Source organism: Artemia franciscana, chromosome 13 (genome assembly GCF_032884065.1).
Source record: "Artemia franciscana chromosome 13, ASM3288406v1, whole genome shotgun sequence".
NCBI classification, from domain to species: Eukaryota; Metazoa; Arthropoda; class Branchiopoda; order Anostraca; family Artemiidae; genus Artemia; species Artemia franciscana.
Window position 1 is genome coordinate 360730 of NC_088875.1, and position 25053 is coordinate 385782.

General features: G+C 35.8%; 1 protein-coding gene across 1 annotated transcript; it reads left to right on the forward strand.

Annotated features, from left to right (window-relative positions):
* Positions 1-24914, forward strand: LOC136034354 (large ribosomal subunit protein bL32m-like). Its single transcript, XM_065715486.1, has 4 exons — positions 1-158; positions 10535-10762; positions 20467-20609; positions 24721-24914. Exons 1-4 carry the CDS (start codon positions 20-22, stop codon positions 24841-24843), a joined length of 633 nt encoding a protein of 210 aa, XP_065571558.1. The 5' UTR covers positions 1-19; the 3' UTR covers positions 24844-24914.
* The last annotated feature ends 139 nt before the right edge of the window (positions 24915-25053 follow it).

The following is a 25053-nucleotide window of genomic DNA, read 5'->3' on the forward strand; positions in this document are numbered from 1 at the left end:
GTGATTTCAGTTGTATTTTATGGCACAAGGCTCAAATATTTTTCATGAGGCACTGACTACTAAGAAAATGAATTATGTTGGAAGATTTTATTTCAGCCTGGAGAAAATTATTAGTGACATTCTAAAAAAATTTTCTCAAGACATATTTTCTGTTCCAGGTAGGCTATCCCAGGGAAATATACTGCTCTTCAAGAAATCTAAATTTCGGGATGAGTAGCCTAATTTTGCCTAGGCTACTATTTTATGCTTTTTTGAGTGGTCTATTTTTGGAGCTTGCAAAACCCTTTGTCATATTAGATAAAATTTTAATTTAGCTACTATTTTCTATCTTGGAAAGGGGTTAGGTTAGAAAAATGAAATTTTCAGGAATGAATTCTGGGCCAAAAATATACTCTATGAAGGTATTGCCAAGCTTCCGTGTCAACCCTGTGCTGATGTATAAGTCTTTTTAAATTTGCCTACTTGACTAGTAAATTTTGACTATACAACATTTTACCTTATATCTGGTTTTATTTCTGAAAATGCAGTTTCTATTGTTTGAGTAGAATTTTAAGCTGTATAAACTGGTTTTTCCTAAAGTTATTGAATTTATTTGCAGATCCTTGAAACGTTGTAAATTGGGATTAAGTAAAGCTGTGATGCTGGAAGCAGTTTTCTTGTGGCCTAGGCTACTTCATTTAAGCAGAAGATCTATTTTGCGAGGTTTCACATTCATAACACAAAGACTTTTAATTACCTTAAATTGCATTTACAGCAAGATAAGGTGGACTGCATCCTCCTGTAAAACATCTTGCTGCTGAATTGATGAGGTGACACAATTAGTGAGTTTGATAGGGTGTGGTGTCCCACTGGTACTTCCATTCTGCATTACTCCACTCCAAATTGACTGCATTTTTGAAAGATTTAATCAATTCACCAGTGACAGTCTCGTTAGAAAGCCTGTTCCAAGTTGAGACAGCATTTACTGAGAAAAAATTTGTCCTCTCTCTGTGTCTTGAGGGCTCCTGTTGCAGCTTCATTGAGTTGCCTTGTGTCATAGTGGCAAGGGAGAGAGTAGAAATGGAGTTAGCCATGTCATTTTGGTACATTTCTTGACAAATATGACATCTCCTCTTTGCTGCCAGTAAACCAATATGGGTATCTTCAGGCAATGCAGACATTCAGGGTAGAGAAGCTGTTGGTGTGGGGCACAAAGCTTAGTTGCTCTTCTCTGTATGCTCTCTATGGCTGCCAAATCTCCCTTATATTGAGGATTTGTAACAGGGCAGCCAAACTCCAAATGTGGTCTTACAAGAGCATTATATAATTTTCTTATTATCAGAGGATGGCATGATGATATGGTTTGATGAATTAGTCCCAAGGCTCTGTTGGCCTTAGCAACTTGTTGCATAGTGTGCTCATGGAACTTAAACTTCCTGTCAATGATCACCCCTAAGTCTTATTCATTCTCAACAGCCTTAACTTGGATGCATATAGTGTCTTTCCAGGATGCTAGTGTGCTCTCTAGTGCTTGCCAGTTGGGTTTCTAAATTGGATATGAAATATTCCATTTTTTTGAATATATATGGCCTCCTTGTTGCTGTTGCAAGTGTCAATAACCATATCACCTAGCAGCAAAATGCAACCAAGCTAAAAAATGTCCTAGATGTACTGGTTCACATGTGTCTACAAAAGACACTCCCTGCCAGGCATCCCAAAGTGTGCTAACTGGGGATGTTCATTTTGCTTTCAATCTTAAGTGTTGTGTCATTCAGAATGTTCTCAAAAAGAGCCAAAAGGCAAAGAAACGACTGCCAGTGTTGACTTAACCATATGTTCATTCAAAATCAATGGCACAAAGGACAGAGATCATTCAATTATCCAAAGATTAAACAATTTTGATGTATTATTTCTCCAAGAGCATCTTCTACCATAAGTCAGTATCAGTTTGCTCTGTAGATGTGACAATCACATTGTTTATACAACAACACTCATAAAATCAGAGAGAGACCCTCAGATGGACTTTCTTGTCTAGTTAAACAATCCTTGCCCCTCACTCCTTTATTGTACCACTTGGCTGATGATTTTTTTGACTGCTAGAATTAGTCATCATGTATTGGTGAATGTTTACCTTCCTAATAACCAGAATTCAGGGTCTTCTCTAACAAAATATGTGACTGTGTGCTTGTCCATCAGCAGTCAAAATATGATCAAAAATATTGAAATTCATGGATACAGTTGGGTTCTAATGGATGACTCCAACTGTTATTTATGCAATAAGTCAAGCCATGCTGAACTTATTTTCTTTACCAGCTGGTTCCTCTTTTGTCCTATATATATATATATATATATATATATATATATATATATATATATATATATATATATATATATATATATATATATATATATATATATATATATATATATATATATATATATATATATATATATATATTCATAACAGTGGAAGTCTGCAAAACATTGATGATTGTGTATGCTCTGCTACAGTGTCTTCCTTGGATGTACATGTGGACAAGGATGAGCATGATTACAACCATTTCCTGATATCCTTAAGCATCTCCATTTCTTTTTCACATTCCTGGTTGCCTATAACTGGCAGCAAGCTTGATAAGAAGTGGTGTTATAAAAGTGAATGGAGAAAAATTGACCTTCCATTATAAATTTCTACCCTTGCTCCTCTCCTCTCAAATATTCAAATCCTGTTCAGCTTGCTGTGCACTAGTGATTATTTACCAAATGCTCACTTCCTGTTAAACACATATTATCTTCAAATCATTGCATGTTTAAAACAAGGAGAAGCTTCTGCTGTTCCTTGTGTCCAAGTTCATTTAAAAACTTGTAGTTCCATTTGGAAAGATGTCCCCAAATATAAAGGCATTAAAAATAGAGCAAAGTTCTGGCTTCATATCTGGATTGCCTGCATTACAAAACAGGCAGTCAATCAAACTTGCTGTGCCTACTCTCCTTTGTTTGGTTTTTCTCATCTTCTGTTGCAGTACCTAATCTTGTTTCTTTTCATTTATGACTCTGTGTTTATGTCTTGTAGCCACCTTTTTACTGAATGACTCTTGCTTTATGGGTCAGTGCTTGTACCTGGGATCTAGGAGAAAAGCTAGGACAACTTCTCTGGTTATATACTCTTGAGCTCACCAGACATTTCAAACATTACTGCACCATTTGTGTAGTGACAACAAATATATTTTTACTTTGTTTGACTTAGCCTACCTCTGTTACTCACTCCAAGATGGTCAGACTTGGCTGGTGGCTCTGCCCCCAAGGACTGGACAAGCAAACTTACCTGAGGAAATCTGGTGCCATCTTCTGCATAGGTTGTACATAAAAAAAGGAAAATTATCACAATTGGCCAATATCTGATATTTTATTCCAATATCCAATAGTGACACTGACCACCATATTGGCTGGCCAATGTAGTGGTTGGGCCCTAATAAACAGTTCTACAATTTTTTCAATACAAGGTGCAATTGAGACTTGCAGCACTGAAGTGGAGGTGTCAGCATGTACATTCAGCAGGACATACAGTGCAAGCTGTTAAGCCAACCTATGGACAATTGTCATGAAGTGATTTGGGCTGAACTCTCTCTCTCTCTAGACAATTTTCATGTCTTATACTTGCTGTTGTTTACTACCCTGAAACTGCTAAGAAGAGGACAGACCTATCTAAAACGTTTATTGACAATGCTTGCTATATGTATGCTGCAGTTATTCAAGGGTGGGCCAAAAGTTGCTGAGCCATTTCAATTTTAAATAATTTTTGAACTATTGAGCCTTGATTATGATTGCAAAATTTTACAATTTTTGTATGTTGTATGGTACTGAATTTCTCCATAATTAATTTCTAGGATCTGGAAAAAATAAAAAGATTAAGAAAATAAAAAAGACATTGAAAAATAAAAAGGGTCATTGACTTTTGGTTCACCCTGTAAATTATATACATTATAGTATATTATAGTGGTTTCTTTGGAAGTTTGTATATAGCCTAGGGCTAGGTCTGTAGTAATTAAGCAACTGTCTGCAACCAGTAATATTCAAGAACAAAATGAAGACTCAATCAAAGTAGTATAAACATTTTGTCCTTCTAGAAAATAGAAGGATAAAATTGAAAATTTTGGCCCACCCTGTCAGATAAAAAGAAGGCAGATTTGTTTACTAATATCTTTAAAAATGTTTGCTCTGATTTTCATTTGATCCAACCTCCTTTTTGCAATCTTCCTCTTACCTGTTCATATAAAGACACTCTGATGAAACCTTTTTCCCAAGACGAATTCTGTGTAGCACTTAATTCTCTTAATATCAAGTCTTCCCCAGGTCATGATGGTATTTATATGAAGTGGATTCTTGAGTCCCCAAAGGTGGTTCATACAGCCCTCTTAAGCCTTTATAATCTTATTTGGTCAAGCCAAAAGTTCCCAGATGCTTGGAAGATTCCTCAGGTATTTCCAGCTTTAAAACCTTCTTACTTATCTAGGGATCTCAAGTCTTACCATCACTGCCTTTAGTAAAGTTCTGGAAAGGCTTGTCCTATCAAGAATTGAGTGGTTTGCTGAAGTCAACAATTTCTTTCCTAGTTAACAAACAGGTTTCAGAAAAGGACATAACTCTTTAGACAACATTACCCATCTAGAAATTCATGTTTGTAACACTCTTAAAATAAGACATGTCACAATGGCTGTTCTGTTTGACTGGTGGGATGCCTATGGAATGTAGTTCACAATAAATTGTTGGAACTCTTAATTAATCTTGACTTCCCTTATTCTTTTATAAGTTCTATGAAGTCCTTTCTATTTTTATGTTCAAGTAAACCAGTCTAGAGGTGAATTATGTTCCATTATGAGAGGTCTTCCTCAAGGTGCAATATTGAGCCCTCTTCTATTCAACTTGTATGTTTCTGAATTTCAAGTATCTCATGCATCATTTGGCCTTTATGCAGATGATTTGATTATTTGGAAGTCAGGAAGGGATATTGGCCTTCTTCAAAGTCTTATTCAACAGGATATAAGATTAGTCCAGAGATTCTCTTTAGCATTTGGCTTCCCAATCTCAATTAGTAAAACTAAAGCCATTATACTTACTAATGGTACTACAGATCCTCCTAGTCCACTAACAATTTTCTGAAGGGAGATTCCATGTTGCAATTCAGTGAAGTTACTTGGCTTATTTATGGATTCTAAAATGCAGTGGCATGAACATATTAATTCTTTGAAATCTCTGATTATTCAGAGACTTTGTATTCGAAAGAGACTTGCTGGAATTAAGTGGGAGTGTCACCTAAAATTTATTCGGATTTTTACAAATTATATATTTGTTCAAATATAGAATATGGGATTCAAATTTTTTCAACTCGCCCTCCATTCTCATTCAAAATCCTTGAATCTTTACAAAATTCTGCTATTTGAATAGCTTTGGGTGTGCCTAAGTATACTCCTCTGTCAAAGTTTAAAATACTGTTGGGATTGGCGTCCCTAAGTGAAAGAGCATCCAGTCTAAGGATTAAATATTTCTCACAAATCCAGGCTTATGGAACCAAGCATGCTGTATATTCACATACCTTTGCTGGGATGTCAGCCCGTCCCAATGCCCATTCACCATGGAATCAATTTCAACCAGAGGTCCCAAACTGGAATCAACACTCTCCTTATGCATATCTCTTTACTGAGTCCCCCTCCATGGGAAATGAGTCCACCAGGTTGTCAAGTAGAACTTATCTCTATTAGTAAAGACTTGATTCCTAATTATGAGATCTGGACTATTTTGGCTGAACAGATCTCAAAGGCGTACCCTAACTATAGAAAAATATGTACAGATGGATCTGTCCAGAGGGAAAGAGCTGGAGCAGGAGCATGTATCCCATTCCTGAATTTGAACATCAATTCTCCTCTCCCATTGGGGATCTTCTATCTTGTCTGCTGAATTATGTGTCATTTGTGTGGCCTTGGATGCACTTATAATTATAACATGGAATCTGAAAATATACTCTGTCCCTCTGACTCCAAATTAAATAAAAAAAACTAATTTTTTTAGCTGAAAGTAAGGAGCGACATTAAAACTTAAAACGAACAGAAATTACTCCGTATATGAAATGGGTTGTCCCCTCCACAATCCCTCGCTCTTTACGCTAAAGCTTTTAATTGTTTTTAAAAGTAGAATTGTGGCAAAAAGTCAAACTTTAGCATAAAGAGCGAGGGATTGTGGAGGGGACAACCCATTTCATATACTGAGTAATTTCTGTTCGTTTTAAGTTTTAATGTCGCTCCTTACTTTCAGCTAAAAAAATTAGTTTTTTTTATTTAATTTCTGAATGTTTTTGAATTAATGCATGTTTGGTTTTGGCTCTCCGCACATAAATTATTAAAATGAAATTTGCATATTAATTCCTTTTTTTGGCTCAATGGCTTTCTCTTAGTTTTGATCAGATGATTTTGAGAAATAAGGGGTGAGGAAGGAGGCCTAGTTGCCCTGTAATTTTTCGGTTACTTAAAAAGGTAACTAGAAATTTTAATTTTAACGAACGTTTTTATTAGTAAAAAATATGCGTAACTTAAGAATTAACTTACGTAACAAACTTTCATAACCTTATATTTTTATTATGTATACGAGGGGGTTTGTACCCTCGTTAATACCTCGCTCTTTACACTAAATCGTAAGTTTTGTCCCAATTCTTTAAGAATGACGCCTGAATCAGAAAGGCCATAGAATAAATAGTTGAAATTACTAAAAATACTTTAGCATAAAGAGCAAGGTATTTATCTCCTCCTAAATACCTCGCTCTTTATGCTAAAGTATTTTTAGAACCCCTCATATGCGTAATAATCTCTGTTCGTTTTAAGTTTCAATGCTACTTCTTCCTTTCATTTGAAAAAACGTTTTCATGTTTATTTTTCATTGTTTTCTTATAGTAACGCTAGAGAATCCTGCGCCCTTTTCAATGAATTTTTCTTCCCCCATTACAGATTCCTCCACGGAAAGATCCTCCAACATAGCCCCCTCTCCTCAGCCCCACACCCAAACAAAATAAAATCCCCCTGAAAACGTCTGTACACTTCCCAATAACCATTACTATATGTAAACACTGGTCAAAGTTTTTAACTTGCAGCCCCTCCCCCAGGGATTGTGGGGGAGTAAGTCATCCCCAAAGACATAGTTATTATGGTTTTCGACTATGCTGAACAAAATGGCAATCTCAAAATTTTGATCCGTTGACTTTGGGAAAAAAATGAGCGTGGGAGGGGGCCTAGATGCCCTCCAAATTTTTTGGTCACTTAAAAAGGGCACTAGAACTTTTCATTTCCGTTAGAATGAGCCCTCTTGCGACATTCTAGGACCACTTGGTCGATACGATGACCCCTGGGAAAAAAAAAAAAAAAAAAAACAAATAAACACGCACCCGTGATTTGTCTTCTGGCAAAAAATAAAAATTCCACATTTTTGTAGATAGGAGCTTGAAACTTCTACAGTAGGGTTCTCTGATACGCTGAATCTGATGGTGTCATTTTCGTTAAGATCCTACGACTTTTAGGGGGTGTTTCCCCCTATTTTCATAAATAAGGCAAATTTTCTCAGGCTCGTAACTTTTGATGGGTAGGACTAAACTTGATGAAACTTATATATTTAAAATCAGCATTAAAATGCGATTCTTTTGATGTAGCTATTGATATCAAAATTCAATTCTTTAGAGTTTTGGTTACTATTGAGCCGGGTCGCTCCTTACTACAGTTCGTTACCACAAACTGTTTGATCAGCATTACCATTGATCCATAGAATTGCCAATGACAAGGATTTGTATAATATTAGAAGACAGCTTCTTAATCTTAAGATCAAAGGAAGTGAGGTTTATTTTCTACATGTTTCAAGTCATAAAGGCATCAATTATAATGATATGGCTGATTCTGTAGCAGCAAAGGCTTCCATTTTAATTCCTTGTCCTTCCTCTGACCTCAATTCACGAGATATTATCAGGCAAAGATCCAATGTTAATCACGGTAAATTAATTTCCATTTCATACAATATTAAATATGGTGCTATATTAACAGCTGAAATCAGGTGCCCCACTTCTAAATAGCTTGTTATTTAATTGGAAGCTACATCATTCCCCTTTATGCCGAGTCTGTTTTTCAGCAGATAAAACAATCCAGCATATATTATTTGATTGCCAGGCTCAAAGTGAGAAGACTATTGCTCTGTTTCTGCTCCTTGGCTAAGATTCCAAATACTTATACAGCTATCCTGGATTCTAACTTGTCCTGGGATATTGATTGTAAGACATTTAAGGCATCAGTTGATATCATAAAGAAGAGAAATATTGTTTAGTAACGATTGAAGCTTGAAGAAGTCAATTTTCAAAGGATTTGATTTATCTATAGTTTTTGATTGTGCAGAAGAGAGCAGGAATGAGTAGGAAGAGCCATATTGGTACCGGCTGGCCTAGTGGCCTTAAATTCCTGGGGACAGGAAGCTCAGGTACTCGCACTTCCCACATTCAATAACAGTGTATTATTGTATGTAATTGCATGTATTCATTGTTTGCTGACTGGAGGAAAATAGTGCTTCCGGTGGCTAGTTTTTCTGAAGAAGAGTCAAAGAGGTGAAAGGACTTGTTGTTAGTCCATATACTTCCCTACAATTTTTGGAACTGGAAATTATATATATTATAGTGGTTTCTTTGGAAGTTTTTATATAGCCTAGGGCTTGGTCTGTATGTAAAGCAAAATTTTATTGTTTCAACACTGTATAATAGCACATCAGCAGGGAAGAATAAGAACAGTTGGATGAATGTATTTCAGAGAAACAGTTGAAAAGATAGACTAAAATGGCAGAAGTAAAGATTGTCGCAAATTATAGTGTTATAGCATATTATTCTATTTATTATGGTATATTACAGCACTTTCTTTGGAAGTTTGTGCATAGCCTAGGGCTAGGTCTGGCTCCATTAGAGGGATGAGGACAGTGACTGGGTCATGGTAGCAACTTTTATATTGAGAAAGAATGTTGAATGAGGAATATAACTGTCCAACTCTTTTGTTGGGGAATCTTCATGCAAGATTCTCTTTATTGTTTTCTCTGTCATTAAAGGCCAAGGATAAAATTGAGCTGATACAATTTTATTAATGGACTACAGGGCATTGAAAATATTTGATCATGTTTTTCTCAGAGTAGGACAATTTTGCTGTCAGGTAGGGAATAATTTATTTACTTCAGGCTCTTATCTATTTCGTCTCACAGCCTAATTTATTCTTTGTCGTCAGATCTTTTTTATGTCTTTCTTTGTATTATTTAGGAGTAAATTTTTAGTTTCCTTTATTAATTTGTTAGCAAAAAAAGATGAACATGCCCCTTGATGCACCTTATAATAATCTTTCAGATTTACTAATTGATGTCCTTGCAAATGCATTGTTAGCCCCCCTTTCCCTGATGAGGCCAGATATAACAGTACGAATCCTCCCCCCCGCCACTCCAAAAACGTGAGGGAGGAGCTTGTGGAACTTTTGCTAGCAAAGCAATTGGTATTTTTGCAAAGTGTGCCAGAAGGTATATTGAGTGGCATGTTCATATTTTATTTATTTTTAACAAAGACAAAGTAGCCACAGGCTTGTCTTTTAACAAAAATAATAGAAATATACAGACAACAAAACAATATATGTTTGTTATATATATTATATATGTTTAATATATGTTTCATGGGCCTTTCTCATTACAAAATAACAGAGAAAAGGCAACACTTCTGATAACTATGGTATATAAAAAATGTAAAAATAAACTTCACAGTAAACAGAAATACAACAAACACGAATTAGTCAAATTGGTTATTAGGGTATTGGTTGGGACCATAAATAATATATTCCCTAGGCTTATCATATTACAAAAACAAAGTAGATATTTCACAATGAATAAGGAAATTATACATGGTTTATGTATTATTTCAATTGGTAGCATTATTTCAGTGTATATATAAATTTCAATTTCCTTCTCATGCTCCCCTATAGCTGCTATGAAATTTCAGCTGGTGATAGCATAATCTTGGTCTTGAATTTATTTTTTGCCTATTCATGCAGTGTCCTTGGCTGAGTTGAACTGATCTGACCCTAAAGGTTGCCTAAGAGTCAGGGATTTATAAAGAAAGGCTTGGCTTTTTCTTTTATCCAATTTTATCACATGATGTCCTGGCCTAAGTTATTCAACATTCATTTAGTGGTGCTATGTGTTAATGCATTCTTTAGCCAGTTGTATAATAATTTTGTTTTGAACCCTTGTGTATTTCCTATGCCAATTATTTTACTGTAACTTCTTTTTAATTGATTCCTTTTTTTCTCTTTTTTTTTGCTGTTGCTGTTTTTTTTTATCTTTTTTCTTACTTTGGGCTCCAAAATACAAATTTTGCTCATGATGGACATTTTGGGGGGGGGGGATGAACAGCTTTTCTTTAAACAAAGAAAGGATCATAGTCCCTCTATGTACTGATGTTAGTTATACTGATGAACTTGTGAGCTATTCACTAAAGATTTACTTTTATTTCCAGCTTTGAACGTTTTGGGAAATGAATATAGAACTCAGAGAAAAGAATTTGACATAAAAGAGTTATTTGATGGATTTTTGAATGCAGTGCCCACAAAAAGGGTTAGCATTTACAGAAGAAGGTCAATAAAAATGGGGGCTGAAAATTGGCACTGGAAGATGTACAAACCCAAATACAACCTTGTAACATGTAGAACATGTGGCCACCATCATGAAGCTGACTGCCTTTGTGGTATGTAACTTATGTTTCCCTTGTAGCATATTTACATTCTTAGCTAAAATGATTTAGCAACTTCTCATGGTAAATATAATTAAAGAACATATCAAATAAAATATTTCATTTGTTTTCCTCTTTATATTTATACCCTTAGACAATAAGAGTCTACGGCTTGATTCTTGCATAATCTCTAAATTTTTCAGCGTTAGTACTAGGAAACCACATGGCACAAGAGTATCATATTGCTATTGTATTGTAATATACACTTTAAGGAAAGCAGTGCAAAAATATGTTTATAAATATTTTCTCAGAGTACACTTTCAAAGGTAGCACATAGTACCACCTAATTAAAGAGACATGTGCCTTTGATGTATTATTGAAAATTTATTCTTTTACCTCTGACCATTTCTTTTGGCTAAGGTGGCTGTAAAAACTCGTGTGGGGGGGGGGCATTCAATTGGTAATTGAAAGTTCTATTCTTTTTTTAAGTCAAAGGTGATAGAGGGCGACATCTCACCAAATTTTGAAATAGTCATTTTGTTGAAACTTTTTCAAAACTCTTTGTCTTTGATCAGTTTGAAACTTAAGTCATAAGTCAAACAGCCACAAGCTATTGCACCAAGAGGACCCTAATGTAAATCATAAAAAGAAAAATATTCATAAATATTTGGTTAAGACTAAGTAAGTTGTGCTCACTGTGCCATCGTTCATAAAAAAGAAAAAACGAAAAAAAAAACAATTATGTAATTCTAAATATATCACATCTATTCAGTATAACCTATAACAAGTTTGGATGTTCAAACAGTTCTCTTAATATATTTTTCACCTAATCCATAAGGAAGGTTCTTGAACAATTTTAAATATGAAAATAAAAACTAAAAAAAGAACTTATATCGTGCAGCCAAAAATTTTGTTAAATTTTAAAATTGTGTGTATATTTATGTATATTCTCGAAAACGGCTCCATATTTTTTGAGAAAATTAGTATCTTGGGATATTCCCGCTTTAAAAAAAACGATCTAGATAGGTCAGAAGTCTGAGAAAATTTGTTAAGAGCCTTAAATTTCGGTTTTTGCGAATGGTGTCATGCACTATGTTAGTACATCATATAAGTATTTCTTATGACACGTATAAGAGTTTTCTTACATGATGTCATGCATAAATAAGATTGTTGAGTTTCCAACGCATAAATTATTTATGCTATCTTTATAAATGAGTAATAATTGTGTATTTTTTGTCGAAAACGGGTTCATGTTTTTGGGGGGAGATTGGTACCTTGGGATATTCTCGAATAAAAAAAAGATATAGATAGTTCAGAAGTCTGAGAAAATTCCTTAAGAGTCTTAATTTTGGTTCTTTGGATATTCTCTCATAAAAACAACAATCTAGATAGGTCAGAAGTCTGAGAAAATTCGTTATGAGCCTTAATTTTGTTTTTTTGGAAATGATGTCATGTTCTATGTTATTGCATCGTATAAGCAGTTCTTATAACAGCATATAAGCATTTTCTTATATGATGGCATGCATAGCATAAATAAGATTGCTGAGTTTCCAACACATCAATTATTTACATAACATAATGTCTGTTGGAAGGCCCAAAAAAACGAAAATTTGCAGTTGCAGTTTCTATAAATGCTGATTCTTTGGAACCAACACCTGAACTATCAAACGTGATAAGATGTGAAAATTGACAACCTGGACCATAAATTGCGACAAGCAACACTAATATGGGCAGATAAAGCGAATGCCATTGCTAAATTGTCTGAAGTAATCAAAATACAAAAATGTGTCAAAAAGGAAAATGATGAGCAAAGATACGGGCGGTTAGAATATTTGCGAAAACAACAATTAGAGCCTGTCAAAAATGAAATAAAGAGTAAATAAACACTCGGTTAGAAGACATGCGACACTGAGCAATTGAGCAAGTCAAAAATGGAGATGAAGAGCTAAGACGCACGCGGTTAGAAGAAAAGCGGCGGCGTGTCAAAATGAAAATGAAGAGCAAAGACACGCTCGGTTAGAAATCATGTGACACCGAGCATGTGAGCGAGTCAAAAATGAAAATGAAGAACAAATACACACGCGGTTGGAAGAATAGCAGCGGCGTGGCAAAATGAAAATCAAGAACAGACACACGCAGTTAGAAAACATGCGACACCAAACATGTGAGCGAGTCAATGAAAGTCAACCTGGAGAGCGAGAATCAAAACGTGTTAAAATTGAAAATGATAGCGATGATGACTGGGTTCGGGATTTTGACATGGATAAGATCATGAATTCCTACCATGTCTGTGTTAAAGAAAAACGAAGGTTTGGCGATATGTATTTCATAACGAGAAAAGACAAGTCGAAGTAAAATGAACTAAACAAATTGAAAACGATATTGATGATTATTAGGTTTTGGATTTTGACATGGATAAGGCCATCAATACCTACCATACCTTTGAAAATCAAAAACCTGGACGAAATAAATTGTTGGAAGAAAAAGAAGATTCTGTCCCACCACCTGAACAATTTAAAGAAACCAAGGTTCGGCGATATGTCTTACATAATGACAAAAGATAAGCCGAGGCAAAAAGAAGAAGTTTTAGTCCCACCCTCTGAACAATTAAAAGAAACAAATGTTCGGCGATATGTCTTTCATAATGACAAAATTCAAGCCGAGGCAAAAGTATAGCTTTACAAAGGCACTACTTCTAATTTAAGGCCCATCATGACGGCATGACATCAAGTAAAGGCTTAAATTGTCTGCAAGTAGAAGACAAATGACAGTAAGAATCCATATGAGACTGTCGCGTGCCGAGTGCCAGGACCCTCTGTTACTCAGTACTCAGTTACTCAGGATCGCAATTAAAAAATCCTTGCTGCATGGGAAATTTCTCTGCTGGAACAATGCTTGGCAGCTTCAGAAAAAAAAAATTATGTTTTGGTGTATTCATTGAAAAAGGATCAAAAAACATATATATATATATATATATATATATATATAAAGGTAAAGGATATGGCATTCGACTTTACAGTCCCTACCGGCGCTGCTGATCTCCGTTTCTTGGCCCTTCAGCCAGGAAGTGCAATGGGGGGTTGGGGGCCAGCCATCCTGTGCTTTCGCACACCCGGTGGCGCTTCGCGCCACCCCAGATTTCTCCAGGTACCCATATATATATATATATATATATGTATATATATATATATATATACTAGCTGTTGGGGTGGCGCTTCGCGCCACCCCAACACCTAGTTGGTGGGGGCGCTTCGCCCCCCCCCCCAAGCCCCCCCGCGCGCGTAAGTCGTTACGCGCCATTGTAGTTGTGTCCCTATGTCCCACCTGTGAATATAGATAGATATATATCTATATATATAAAAATAAGTTGTCTGTGTGTGGATCTGTGGATGGATCAGGTGACGTCATGTTTGTTCGCATATGACGTCTGAATTATTTCACACTAATACAAAAGAAGAAAAAAACTAAAAAAGGTAAAAACTACAAAAAAACTAAAAAGAAAAAAAAACTAAAAAAGCTAAAAAACTAAAAAAAGGTAAAAAACAAATAACTAAAAAAAAACTGAAAAAAATAAAAAAAGGCAAAAACTACAAAAAAAATAAAAACTAATAAAAAAACTAAAAAAGCTAAAAAAATAAAAAAACTAAAAAAAACTAAAAAAAGGTAAAAAACTAAAAAAAACTAAAAACTAAAAAAGAAAAAAACTAAAAAAAAGGAAAAAACTGAAAAATAAAAGAGAAAAAGAAAACTAAAAAAATATGAATAAATATATATAAAAATAAGTTGTTTGTGGGTTATGTCTGTCTGTCTGTCTGTCGAGTGACGTCGTGTTTGTCCGCATATGACGTCTGAATTATTTCACACTAATACAAAAGAAGAAAAAAAACTAAAAAAGGTAAAAACTACAAAAAAAACTAAAAAGAAAAAAAAACTAAAAAAGCTAAAAAACTAAAAAAAACTAAAAAAAGGTAAAAAACTAAAAACTAAAAAAAACTGAAAAAACTAAAAAAAGGCAAAAACTAAAAAAAAACTAAAAACTAATAAAAAAACTAAAAAAGCTAAAAAACTAAAAAAACTAAAAAAAGGTAAAAAACAAAAAAAAACTAAAAAAGAAAAAACTAAAAAAAAGGAAAAAACTGAAAAATAAGAGAAAAAAAAAACTAAAAAAATATTAATAAACACTAAAAAAAAACTAAAAAAATGGTAAAAACTACAAAAAAACTAAAAACTAATAAAAAAACTAAAAAATCTAAAAATCTAAATAAACTAAAAAAGAAAAAAAGAAAAAAGGAAAAAAATAAAGGAGAAAAACAAAACTAAAAAACGATATAAATGACGACCGGGACACCGGGATACAAGGAATATAAATGACGCCCGGGACACTCAAAGAGAAATCACAGACTGGAACACCGGGACACAAATGACGACCGGGACACAGGGAATATAAATGACGACCGGGACACAGGGACATAACTACAAAGGGGACGCCGGGGTGCACAGGGGGATATATAAATGACGATTGCGACTCAGGGAATGGTCGATTAGCAATCACCATCAACAAAGCTCAAGGGCAATCATTAGAATCATGAGGTATAGATCTGAATACGGATTGTTTTCCCATGGACCATTATATGTTGCATGTTCAAGAGTCGGTAAACCTGACAATCTATTTATATGCACAGACAATGGGACAGCAAAGAATGTTGTATATTCGCAAGTTTTACGTAGTTAAAAACATATATATATATATATATATATATATATATATATATATATATATATATATATATATATATATATATATATATATATATATATATATATATATATATATATATATATATATTCACAGGTGGGACATAGGGACACAACTACAATGGCGCGTAACTAATATGGCGCGTAACGACTTACGCGCGCGGGGGGGCTTGGGGGGGGGGCGCGAAGCGCCCCCACCAACTAGGTGTTGGGGTGGCGCGAAGCGCCACCCCAACAGCTAGTATATATATATATGTTTTTAACTACGTAAAACTTGCGAATATACAACATTCTTTGCTGTCCCATTGTCTGTGCATATAAATAGATTGTCAGGTTTACCGACTCTTGAACATGCAACATATAATGGTCCATGGGAAAACAATCCGTATTCAGATCTATACCTCATGATTCTAATGATTGCCCTTGAGCTTTGTTGATGGTGATTGCTAATCGACGATTCCCTGTGTCGCCGTCGTCATTTATATATCCCCGTGTGCCCCCCGGTGTCCCGGTCGTCATTTATATTCCATGTGTTCCGGTCGTCATTTATGTCCCGGTGTCCCAGTCTGTGAATTCTCTTTGAGGGTCCCGGGCGTCATTGATATTCCTTGTGTCCCGGTGTCCCGGTCGTCATTCGTGTCCCGGTGTCCCAGTCTGTATATACATTCGTTTTTGAATTGGTCTTTTTTTTAGGTTTTAGTTTTCTGCCTTTTTTTTAGTTTTTTTTTAGTTATACCTCATGATTCTAATGATTGCCCTTGAGCTTTGTTGATGGTGGTTGCTAATCGAACATTCTCTGTGTCCCCATCGTCATTTATATATCCCCCTGTGCCCCCCGGCGTCCCCGTAAGGGTGTGCGAAAGCACAGGATGGCTGGCCCCCAACCCCCCATTGCACTTCCTGGCTGAAGGGCCAAGAAACGGAGATCAGCACCGCCGGTAGGGACTGTAAAGTCCAATGCAATATCCTTTACCTATATATATATATATATATATATATATATATATATATATATATATATATATATATATATATATATATATATATATATATATATATATATATATATATATATATATATATATATATATATATATATATATATATATATACCATTATATATATATATATATATATATATATATATATATATATATATATATATATATATATATATATACATATATATATATATATATATATATATATATATATATATATATATATATATATATATATATATATATATATATATATATATATACATATATATATATATATATATATATATATATATATATATATATATATATATATATATATATGGGTACCTGGAGAAATCTGGGGAAGGTAAACAGAAAGGGTGTGCGAAAGCACAGGATGGCTGGCCCCCAACCCCCCATTGCACTTCCTGGCTGAAGGGCCAAGAAACGGAGATCAGCACCGCCGGTAGGGACTGTAAAGTCCAATGCCATATCCTTTACCTTTATATATGTATATATATATATATATATATATATATATATATATATATATATATATATATATACCTTCGTTATGGTAGCGTGATGTAACATGCGGCGTAATGTGAACGCACCGTTAGTCTCAGTGCTATGGCAGTTAAAGTGTCAGCAAATCTAAAACGTTTGCATATTCTTACTAAAATACGATTAAGAAGAATAACAAATGAATACCAACGAAACTGGCCATGTAGTCCCAAAAATACACGATCTTTTTTTATTTTTACTGGCAAAAATCAGAAGTTATCCAAACTATTGTGTTTCTGTCTGTTCTGAATACTCTTTTTTTTTCTTTTTTTTGTTTACAGATTTCACGGGTCCGTCACAGATGATGATTTGCCGCTAGTCCTGGTAATTACCTCATTTTCCCACACTGAGGCGTTTGTTATGCCTTTTCTTGAACGCTTCATGGAAAGGATTTTCCGGGATTACCTCTGCCGGCAATCTATTCTTTTGGCAACCGGTTGCTGGACGAAACTCGTTTTCATATATTCTTGGCGGGGAGTACCCTGCTCAAAGTAGTCTTGACGTGCTGTACTTCAACAAGTTGATCGCAGGGGCTTTGCTCTATCAGCAATAAGCTTCGATGGCTCCTCTAATGGAGGGTTATACATGTGCTTGTATAAAACTGATATGGACGCCACATCGAGGCATTCCTGGATCAACTGTGGGGTTTTAGCTTTCGAGTTACCAGAGGTTGCTGCACGAACTCCTCGATTTTGAATTTGTTGGAGTGGAGTGATGTGGCTTTTTGGTGCACCAGCGAAGAGAGGACATTCATATTCCAAGACAGGTCTGATGCACGAAGTGAAAAGTGACTGAATAGACTCATCGAGATCTATTTTAATCAAGATCTAATTTTACTGAGATGCTCAGTCCATGAGAGATCCGAAGAGAAATTAACTCCAATTAGGCGCAGTGGATAAACTCGGCGTTATTGCCTCTCTTTTGAAGACGAAATTAGGATGAGCCGTCGTATTAAGCGCCTTAGAAATTAGGAGCTCTATCGTTTCTGATGCGTTAAAACTTGCAAGCCATGCATGTACTCACGTCTCAATTCTCTCCAGATCAGCCTAAAGCTTCTTGTGGAGTTCGCTGGAATCTTCATCTTTCACAATTAATGTTTTTGTCGTGTCATCCGCAAAGTGGTGAGGTTTCTTCACAAGGTTGTCCCCTAGGTCATTTGTGAACACCAAGAAAAGAGTTGGCCAAAGAATACTTCCTTTGGGGTACTCCTGATAAGACTGGGTTATTTTTTTATGGAGCCGTCGAGGACAACGTGTAATGATCGTTGACGAAGAAAGTCAGCACCTCAAATAGTCGACCATCAATTCCCTAGGCTTTCAGTTTACAAAAAAGTCCCTTGTGTCATACACCATCAAAGGCTTTTTGCGATGTTAAAGGAGAGAAGGTGAGTATTGTGCCTCTGAGAAAGAAGCTCAACCCACTCTTGACACTGTGCAATCAGACAGTGTAGTGTAGACCGTTTTCTGCGAAAAACGTATTGCGTGTATACCAACAACAGATGTGACATCTGTTGTTGGTATTGGTGAAGGCATTGGTAAAGGGTCTTATTAATTACGCTTTCGTAAGCTTTACCTACGAAGAACATCAGACTTATTGGGCGATACGATCCTACATTAGTAAGGTCGGACTTTGCTTTTGGAACAGAGACCATGTGAGCAATTTTCCAGGCTTTCGCGAATGATCCCGCTGCAAATCATTTTCTATATAGAGAGGCGAGAAGACCATGTCCTCTTCTCGGACCTGGTGTCAGGCGAGAAGAGCAGGTGTCAGGTCCTGGAGCTTAGCGTTCTGAATAGCTTACTAATGGTTATGTTAACGCTAGCGATTTTTGCATTTGTTCTTGGCTGAAAGGGGGGAAGGGAGACTCTGTCTTCACAATGTGGGAGACCTTTGAAAAGGATTGTGCAAAAGTATCGGCCTTTTCTTGGCCTGACTTCAACATGAAGCGAGGGAATTGACGTTGATTTCGATAGTGGTAGATCTTCTTTGAACCTCTCCATCACCACTTTACAGGGGTACTTTTCAGTTTGTCTGCTAATTTGTGTTTGTAATCGGCTCTAACTTGACGTGCAGCTTTATCAGACTCGTTTCGAGCGCTAATAGAAGCAGTCCGGCCCTCATCGGATTCGGTCAAACGCCATTTTGTGTGAGCCTTCTTTCTGGCCCTTATTGCCTTTCTACGACCAGCATTGAACCAAGGCCTATCTCAAGATGAGACTTTTACTGTTTTTTGATGGGATGAATTGCTCAATGGCCTCTGTAATAGCTTTTTCGTAAAGTTGCTGCTCCTTTATGTGATGTTTCTTTTACAAAATTACTCCACGGCTTTGCCGATAAGTTTTGCAGACCATCCCAATCTGTGCGGTGATATTGCCTGATGATCCTCTCCTGCTTTACAGGTGGAGATATTTTGAGATTTCCACGAGCTATAACTGCCACATGGTCAGTGGCAAAAGGATAGCTTTCAACATTTAAAGGTATCCAAATGATCAGTTAATAAGAGATCAAGCCGGGATGGTCCATGAGGGCCAATATAAATGTCGAATTCAACAAGTTGTTCATAAGCAAGGCTCATAAGCCATAATAGCTGTTCATAAGCCATAAGCAAGACTCAGGTCCAGCGGAGCTACGCCTTCCGCATCAGTTTTACGACTTTTCAGCCAGTGGCCATGATGAATGTTGATGTCTCCTTGGACTGTTATAACTGATTTAGGAAACTTTTGCTTCATAAATTCCAAGCAATCTTCCAGATGTCCGGTTATGCGCCTGTCAGCATTTCCAATAACCTTCAGATCTCTCTCTGAATAAATAGCAGATTAGTTAGTTTTATCTGGGTTTGAGTCTAAAAGACACTATCATTGAGGTGAACTGCTGTACATTTCAGGCATCAAAATGTGATTTAAAATGCTGTTGTGCTGGCTTATATCTTGTATTTTATACCTTATCGAAAGATATTCTATAAAATTGATATAAAGCCAAAATCCATTCCACCTTTTTACATTTCACCAATATGTTTTAATGGAGACTACGGATTAATAGGTGCTTTAATGTGTAAAGAGTTATGTAAATATAACACGAAATATCAAAACTCCATGAAAACAAAAAGAAACAACATGTCATATGTGGTTCAATATTCCTGTTTTTTTTTCTGTTGTTTTATGTGTATATAGTTTACACTTACATGTTGTCGTCATAGTTGTATTAATGTAAATGTTCGTTGCTTTTCCTTTATTGCTCTGTTCTTTTTATGTTACTGTGGATGGGTTTTTAGATAAACAAATAAATTAGATTTGAAATTTCACATTATGATATAATTTACAAAAAAACTTAAATGACAGGAAAACATCTTAGAAAACAGGTTTATCTTAGAAAACTGTTTCTCTCTCCTTCTTGACGGATCATATCTAACTTTTCCAGGGAACTGCTATGAAAAAATAAAGGCTGAAACAGAAGCTATACAGAAGGCCATGGTAGAAGAGCTTGGCCTGAAGCCAGTTGAACGAGAGGTTGTTGTAGTTTATGAAAACGAAAAGGAAAGAGTAGCAGCTGAAGAATTGCAGGTAGAAACTTGATGCTCTTTTTGAATTATGCCATTTAATGTATATTTTATTCATCCGTCCAGTGTTTCTAGAAGAATTTGTTATTTCCAGGTTGAAACTTGGCGTTTTTTTTTTCTTTTTTTTTTTTTTTTTTTTTTTTTACCTTAACATCTCATCTATTACGGCCATTGACTTAGCTGCCAACTTGGACGAAAAAAAAGGAACGGGCAATCAAGACATGCCTGGATATGTCACCCCAGAAACCTATACAACAATTGTCTATGAAACTAGATGGCTCTTTCTTGCATCAAGAACGCTTTTTGTAGCTCTTATTTTCCATTTAGTGTAAATTTTCATAGAAAATTTGTTTTAAATGGTGACCAATTTATGGGTTTATTGTGATAAATAATCTTCTCTGATGGACTCGATCATAGGTCTAGTATATTATAGACATCAAATAAAACTCTTTTTAATTCTTAACCCGTTAAAGAAGCTAAGGTATCATACTCGCGCCTTTTTAAAAAAGCCGAGCTGGGAACTCTTGAGCACAGGAGAGGAACGTTGTGCCTCCGTTTTGCAAAAAAAAATCCATTAATAAATCTTCGCATGGAAAACATTCTCCCCTAAAAACACTCTCAATCCAGACACCGCCTTCCACAAACTGTTCCTGAGCCCGTTCCTATCTTGGCCCCCATCCGTTCCTTAACCTCCAGATATGAAAAAAACTTCTGCCCCCTTCATTACTGATAAAAATAAACCGCTAGTTTTCCTTCTTTTTTTTCTTTGGTATTTTTTTTCTTTGGTACCCAAGTTTTATGTTCGTTTGATTGTTTTGTTCCCTCCCCCTTGTTTATATGTTCTCTTTTAAACTTATTAACGCTAATTTTATCTCACTATTTTTTGTTTTGTTTTAGGTTTTACCTTTTTAACTTTCTGACATTTTGCTTCTTTTTTTTCTTTTTCTTTTTTTTTGACTAATGAATGGCTTTCCCTTTCTGATTTTGCTGTTTTTAGCATTTTTTAGCCAGTTTTTTAGTTGTTGTGCTATTTTTATGATTTTTTGAGGTTTTATGACTCCGAAATGCAAATCCGTCCTTCGGGGCTTGTGATAGACATTTTTTGAAATTAAATATCTTATATTTTATTTAAGCGATGTGTATGTGCTTTTTCATTGTGGCTGGAACCCAATTTAAATAACCCTTTTATATTTTTTTTTTGTTTATTGTCCATATCCCAACATCAAATTATGTATATTCTGCCCAGGGAAAATATATTCTGTCGAATTCATCACAGGTTTTGAATCTTATTTTACCATCGCTTGGACTAGGATCTTTGGACTTGAGCAACCACTGTATGGCGGATTCTGATATGCAATTAATTATGACATCGTATTTCTGGAAAAGGCAGATACCATGGTCTAATCTTCTTTTGTGAATTCTTCCTCTACAATTGATTTTGTTTTATCAGGGGGAGGGGGTAAATCCAAGGGGTTTGGTCATGGAAGGAAAAAGAGAAATCCTTTTGTATAATATACAAACTAAATCTTTCCAGAAAGGAAATTTTTTTAAGAAGGGGGAATTAGTCCTGAATCGACTCTAGATAAGATAAGATGTTTATTTCAAAAAAATCTCTATCACAAGCCCTCAAAGGGTCGAATTCGGACTTTGAAGTCGACATAATACATGGTTGCACTAACAATGCAAAAAACAACAACGAAAAATAAAAATCATAATGGATAATCAATTATGAGTCAATAAATAAACTGTAATAAGCTAATTAAAAAGTAAAAAAAAAAACCGGTCAAACTTGAACAAAATACAAGTAAGAAAAAGACACTGCAAAAAAAGGGGGGAGATACTAGTTGGATATTTTATTTATTTTTTCTGTGATGAATGGGGCAAAAGTTTTTTCATATCTGGAAGTAAGGCAGCGAATGGGGGACAAAACTGGGATGGGCTCAGAAACAGCTCGACGCAATCGTAATTTGGATGGGGAGTGACGTTTGGGGAAAATACTTGCCGCCCGATGGCTCATTATTGCATTTTTTTTGAAAATCGGAGGCACAACGACACCCTCCTTCGCTCAAGGGTTTCCAAACTAGCTTTTTTAGGATCAGAGAATATGGCACCTTGCCTTCTTTGAAAATTATTCGCAAGGCTCGTTTTTGGATTAACTCAATTTTGTCTGATTCTTCACGAGAGATGCCAGGGTGCCAAACTGGACAAGCATATTCAAGATGCTGGCGGACAAAAGACGTGTACATCCTTAAGGAGTGAGAAGGGGGGACGCTATATTTATTTGGGAGCTTAAGGAGGGTGATAGACACATTAGTTTTATGGATGATGTCTTTAACGTGGATATCCCACCTTAAATTTGAAGAAATTGTGACACCACAAGAAGACCAAATTTGAAAGAACACACAAGACACCAAATTTGAAGAAGTATTAAAATGAGGTATTTTTAACTTACGAAGGAGTGATCGGATCTTAATGAGATTTGAAGTTTGGAAGGATATTGTGTCTCAAGCTCTTATTTTCAATCCCGACTGGATCCGGTGACATTGGGGGGAATTGAGGGAGGACCTAAAATCTTGGAAAACGCTTAGAGTGGAGGGTTCGGGATGAAACTTGGTGGGGAAATAAGCACAAGTACTAGATACGTGATTGACATAACCGGAACGGATCCGCTCTCTTTGGGGGAGTTGGGGGGAGGGTTGATTCTGAAAAATTAGAAAAATGAGGTATTTTTAACTTACGAAGGAGCGATCAGATCTTAATGAAATTTGATGTTTAAAGGATATCATGTCTTAGAGCTCTTATTTTGAATCTCGGCCGGATCCGGTGAAGGGTAAGTTGGGGGGGAACCTAAAATCTTGGAAAATGCTTAGAGCGGAGGGATCGGGATGAAACTTGGTGGGAAAATTAAGCACAAGTCCTGGATACGGGTTTGACATAACCGGACTGGGGACTGGAAGGCGGCGAATGGGGGACAAAACTGGGATGGGCTCAGAAACAACTCGAGGCAATCGTGGATGGGAAGTGACGTTTGGGGAAAGTACTTGCTGCCCGAGGGTTCATTATTGCATTTTTTGAAAAACGGAGGCACAACGACACCCTCCTTCGCTCAAGGGTTTCTAAACTAGCTTTTTTAGGAGCAGAGAGGATGGCACCTTGCCTTCTTTGAAAATTATTCGCAAGGCTCTTTTTTGGATTGACTCAATTTTGTCTGATTCTTCACGAGAGATGCCAGGGTGCCAAACTGGACAAGCATATTCAAGATGCTGGCGGACAAAAGACGTGTACATCCTTAAGGAGTGAGAAGGGGGGACGCTATATTTATTTAGGAGCTTAAAGAGGGTGATCAGACACATTAGCTTTATGGATGATGCCTTTAACGTGGATATCCCACCTTCAATTTGAAGAAATTGTGACACCAAGTAATTTAAACGAAGACACATAAATTTCAGGAGGGTAAGGATTTGAGGAAACAAATCGGCATTATCATGGACTTAGAGGGGTTTACTGTCATGTCTAAGTCCAAAGCCTCACCTCCAGTTTCATCATGATACTCATAGGGTCGCTTATTAAATTTCTGAAGCAACTTTCAACAATCTTTAAGTCATCAACAGATTTCCATCGGTCAGGAATTTCCTTCGCGAGGCTGTTGATCGTGACTGAAAAAAGGAGGAGGCGTAGGAGAGTACCTTGGGGTATACCATTGTAGACAGGGAGAGGGTTTGAGTAATGGTTCTGGTATTTAACCACCTGCGATCTATTTGTTAAAAAGGAGGTAACCAATTTTACCAGTAAGGGATCGATATTGAACTCGCTAACTAATTTCACTAATTAGCTTTTTATGAAACGTGGCCGTTTTCTCATCAAGGTTTTGTAAAGTATAGATGTCAGACCAATCTTCAGTATTCAGCCACATACCAAAAGAAAAAAGACCAGAATTTTGAAGAGGGCGTAATTGCTATAATCTATTGAGAAATTATGCTTAAAACATAACCTAGGTATAAATATGTGCTAACCTATAACCTGTCATTTGTCTCAATAAAGAATTCTATTCATATACGTAATTCATAGTATCTTTTAAGGACCAAAAAACGATTTTATTTCAATTTCTCTTTTAGAGCAAAATAATAGTGGAAATGAAAAAGCCACGACCCCAATGGTTCAGCAGAAATTTGCTTCAAAGATCACATGGTGCTGGAAGCGATGTTACTATACCTGTCAAACCGACAGACCTGGGTTAAGCGTTAGGTTCTTTATACCAGTTAATTAAACCTACGTATCTTAGTTCAAAAAATAAATATGTTTCTTAATACATGGTATTTATCACTTTTCATGTGGAAGAATCCTTATCAAACCTACACAGAAAAAATTACCATCTCTCAGAAGCGAAATAATTGTAAATCAGCTCACACATGAACGCACACACGTTGAGATATTTTTCTGTTGGGGGG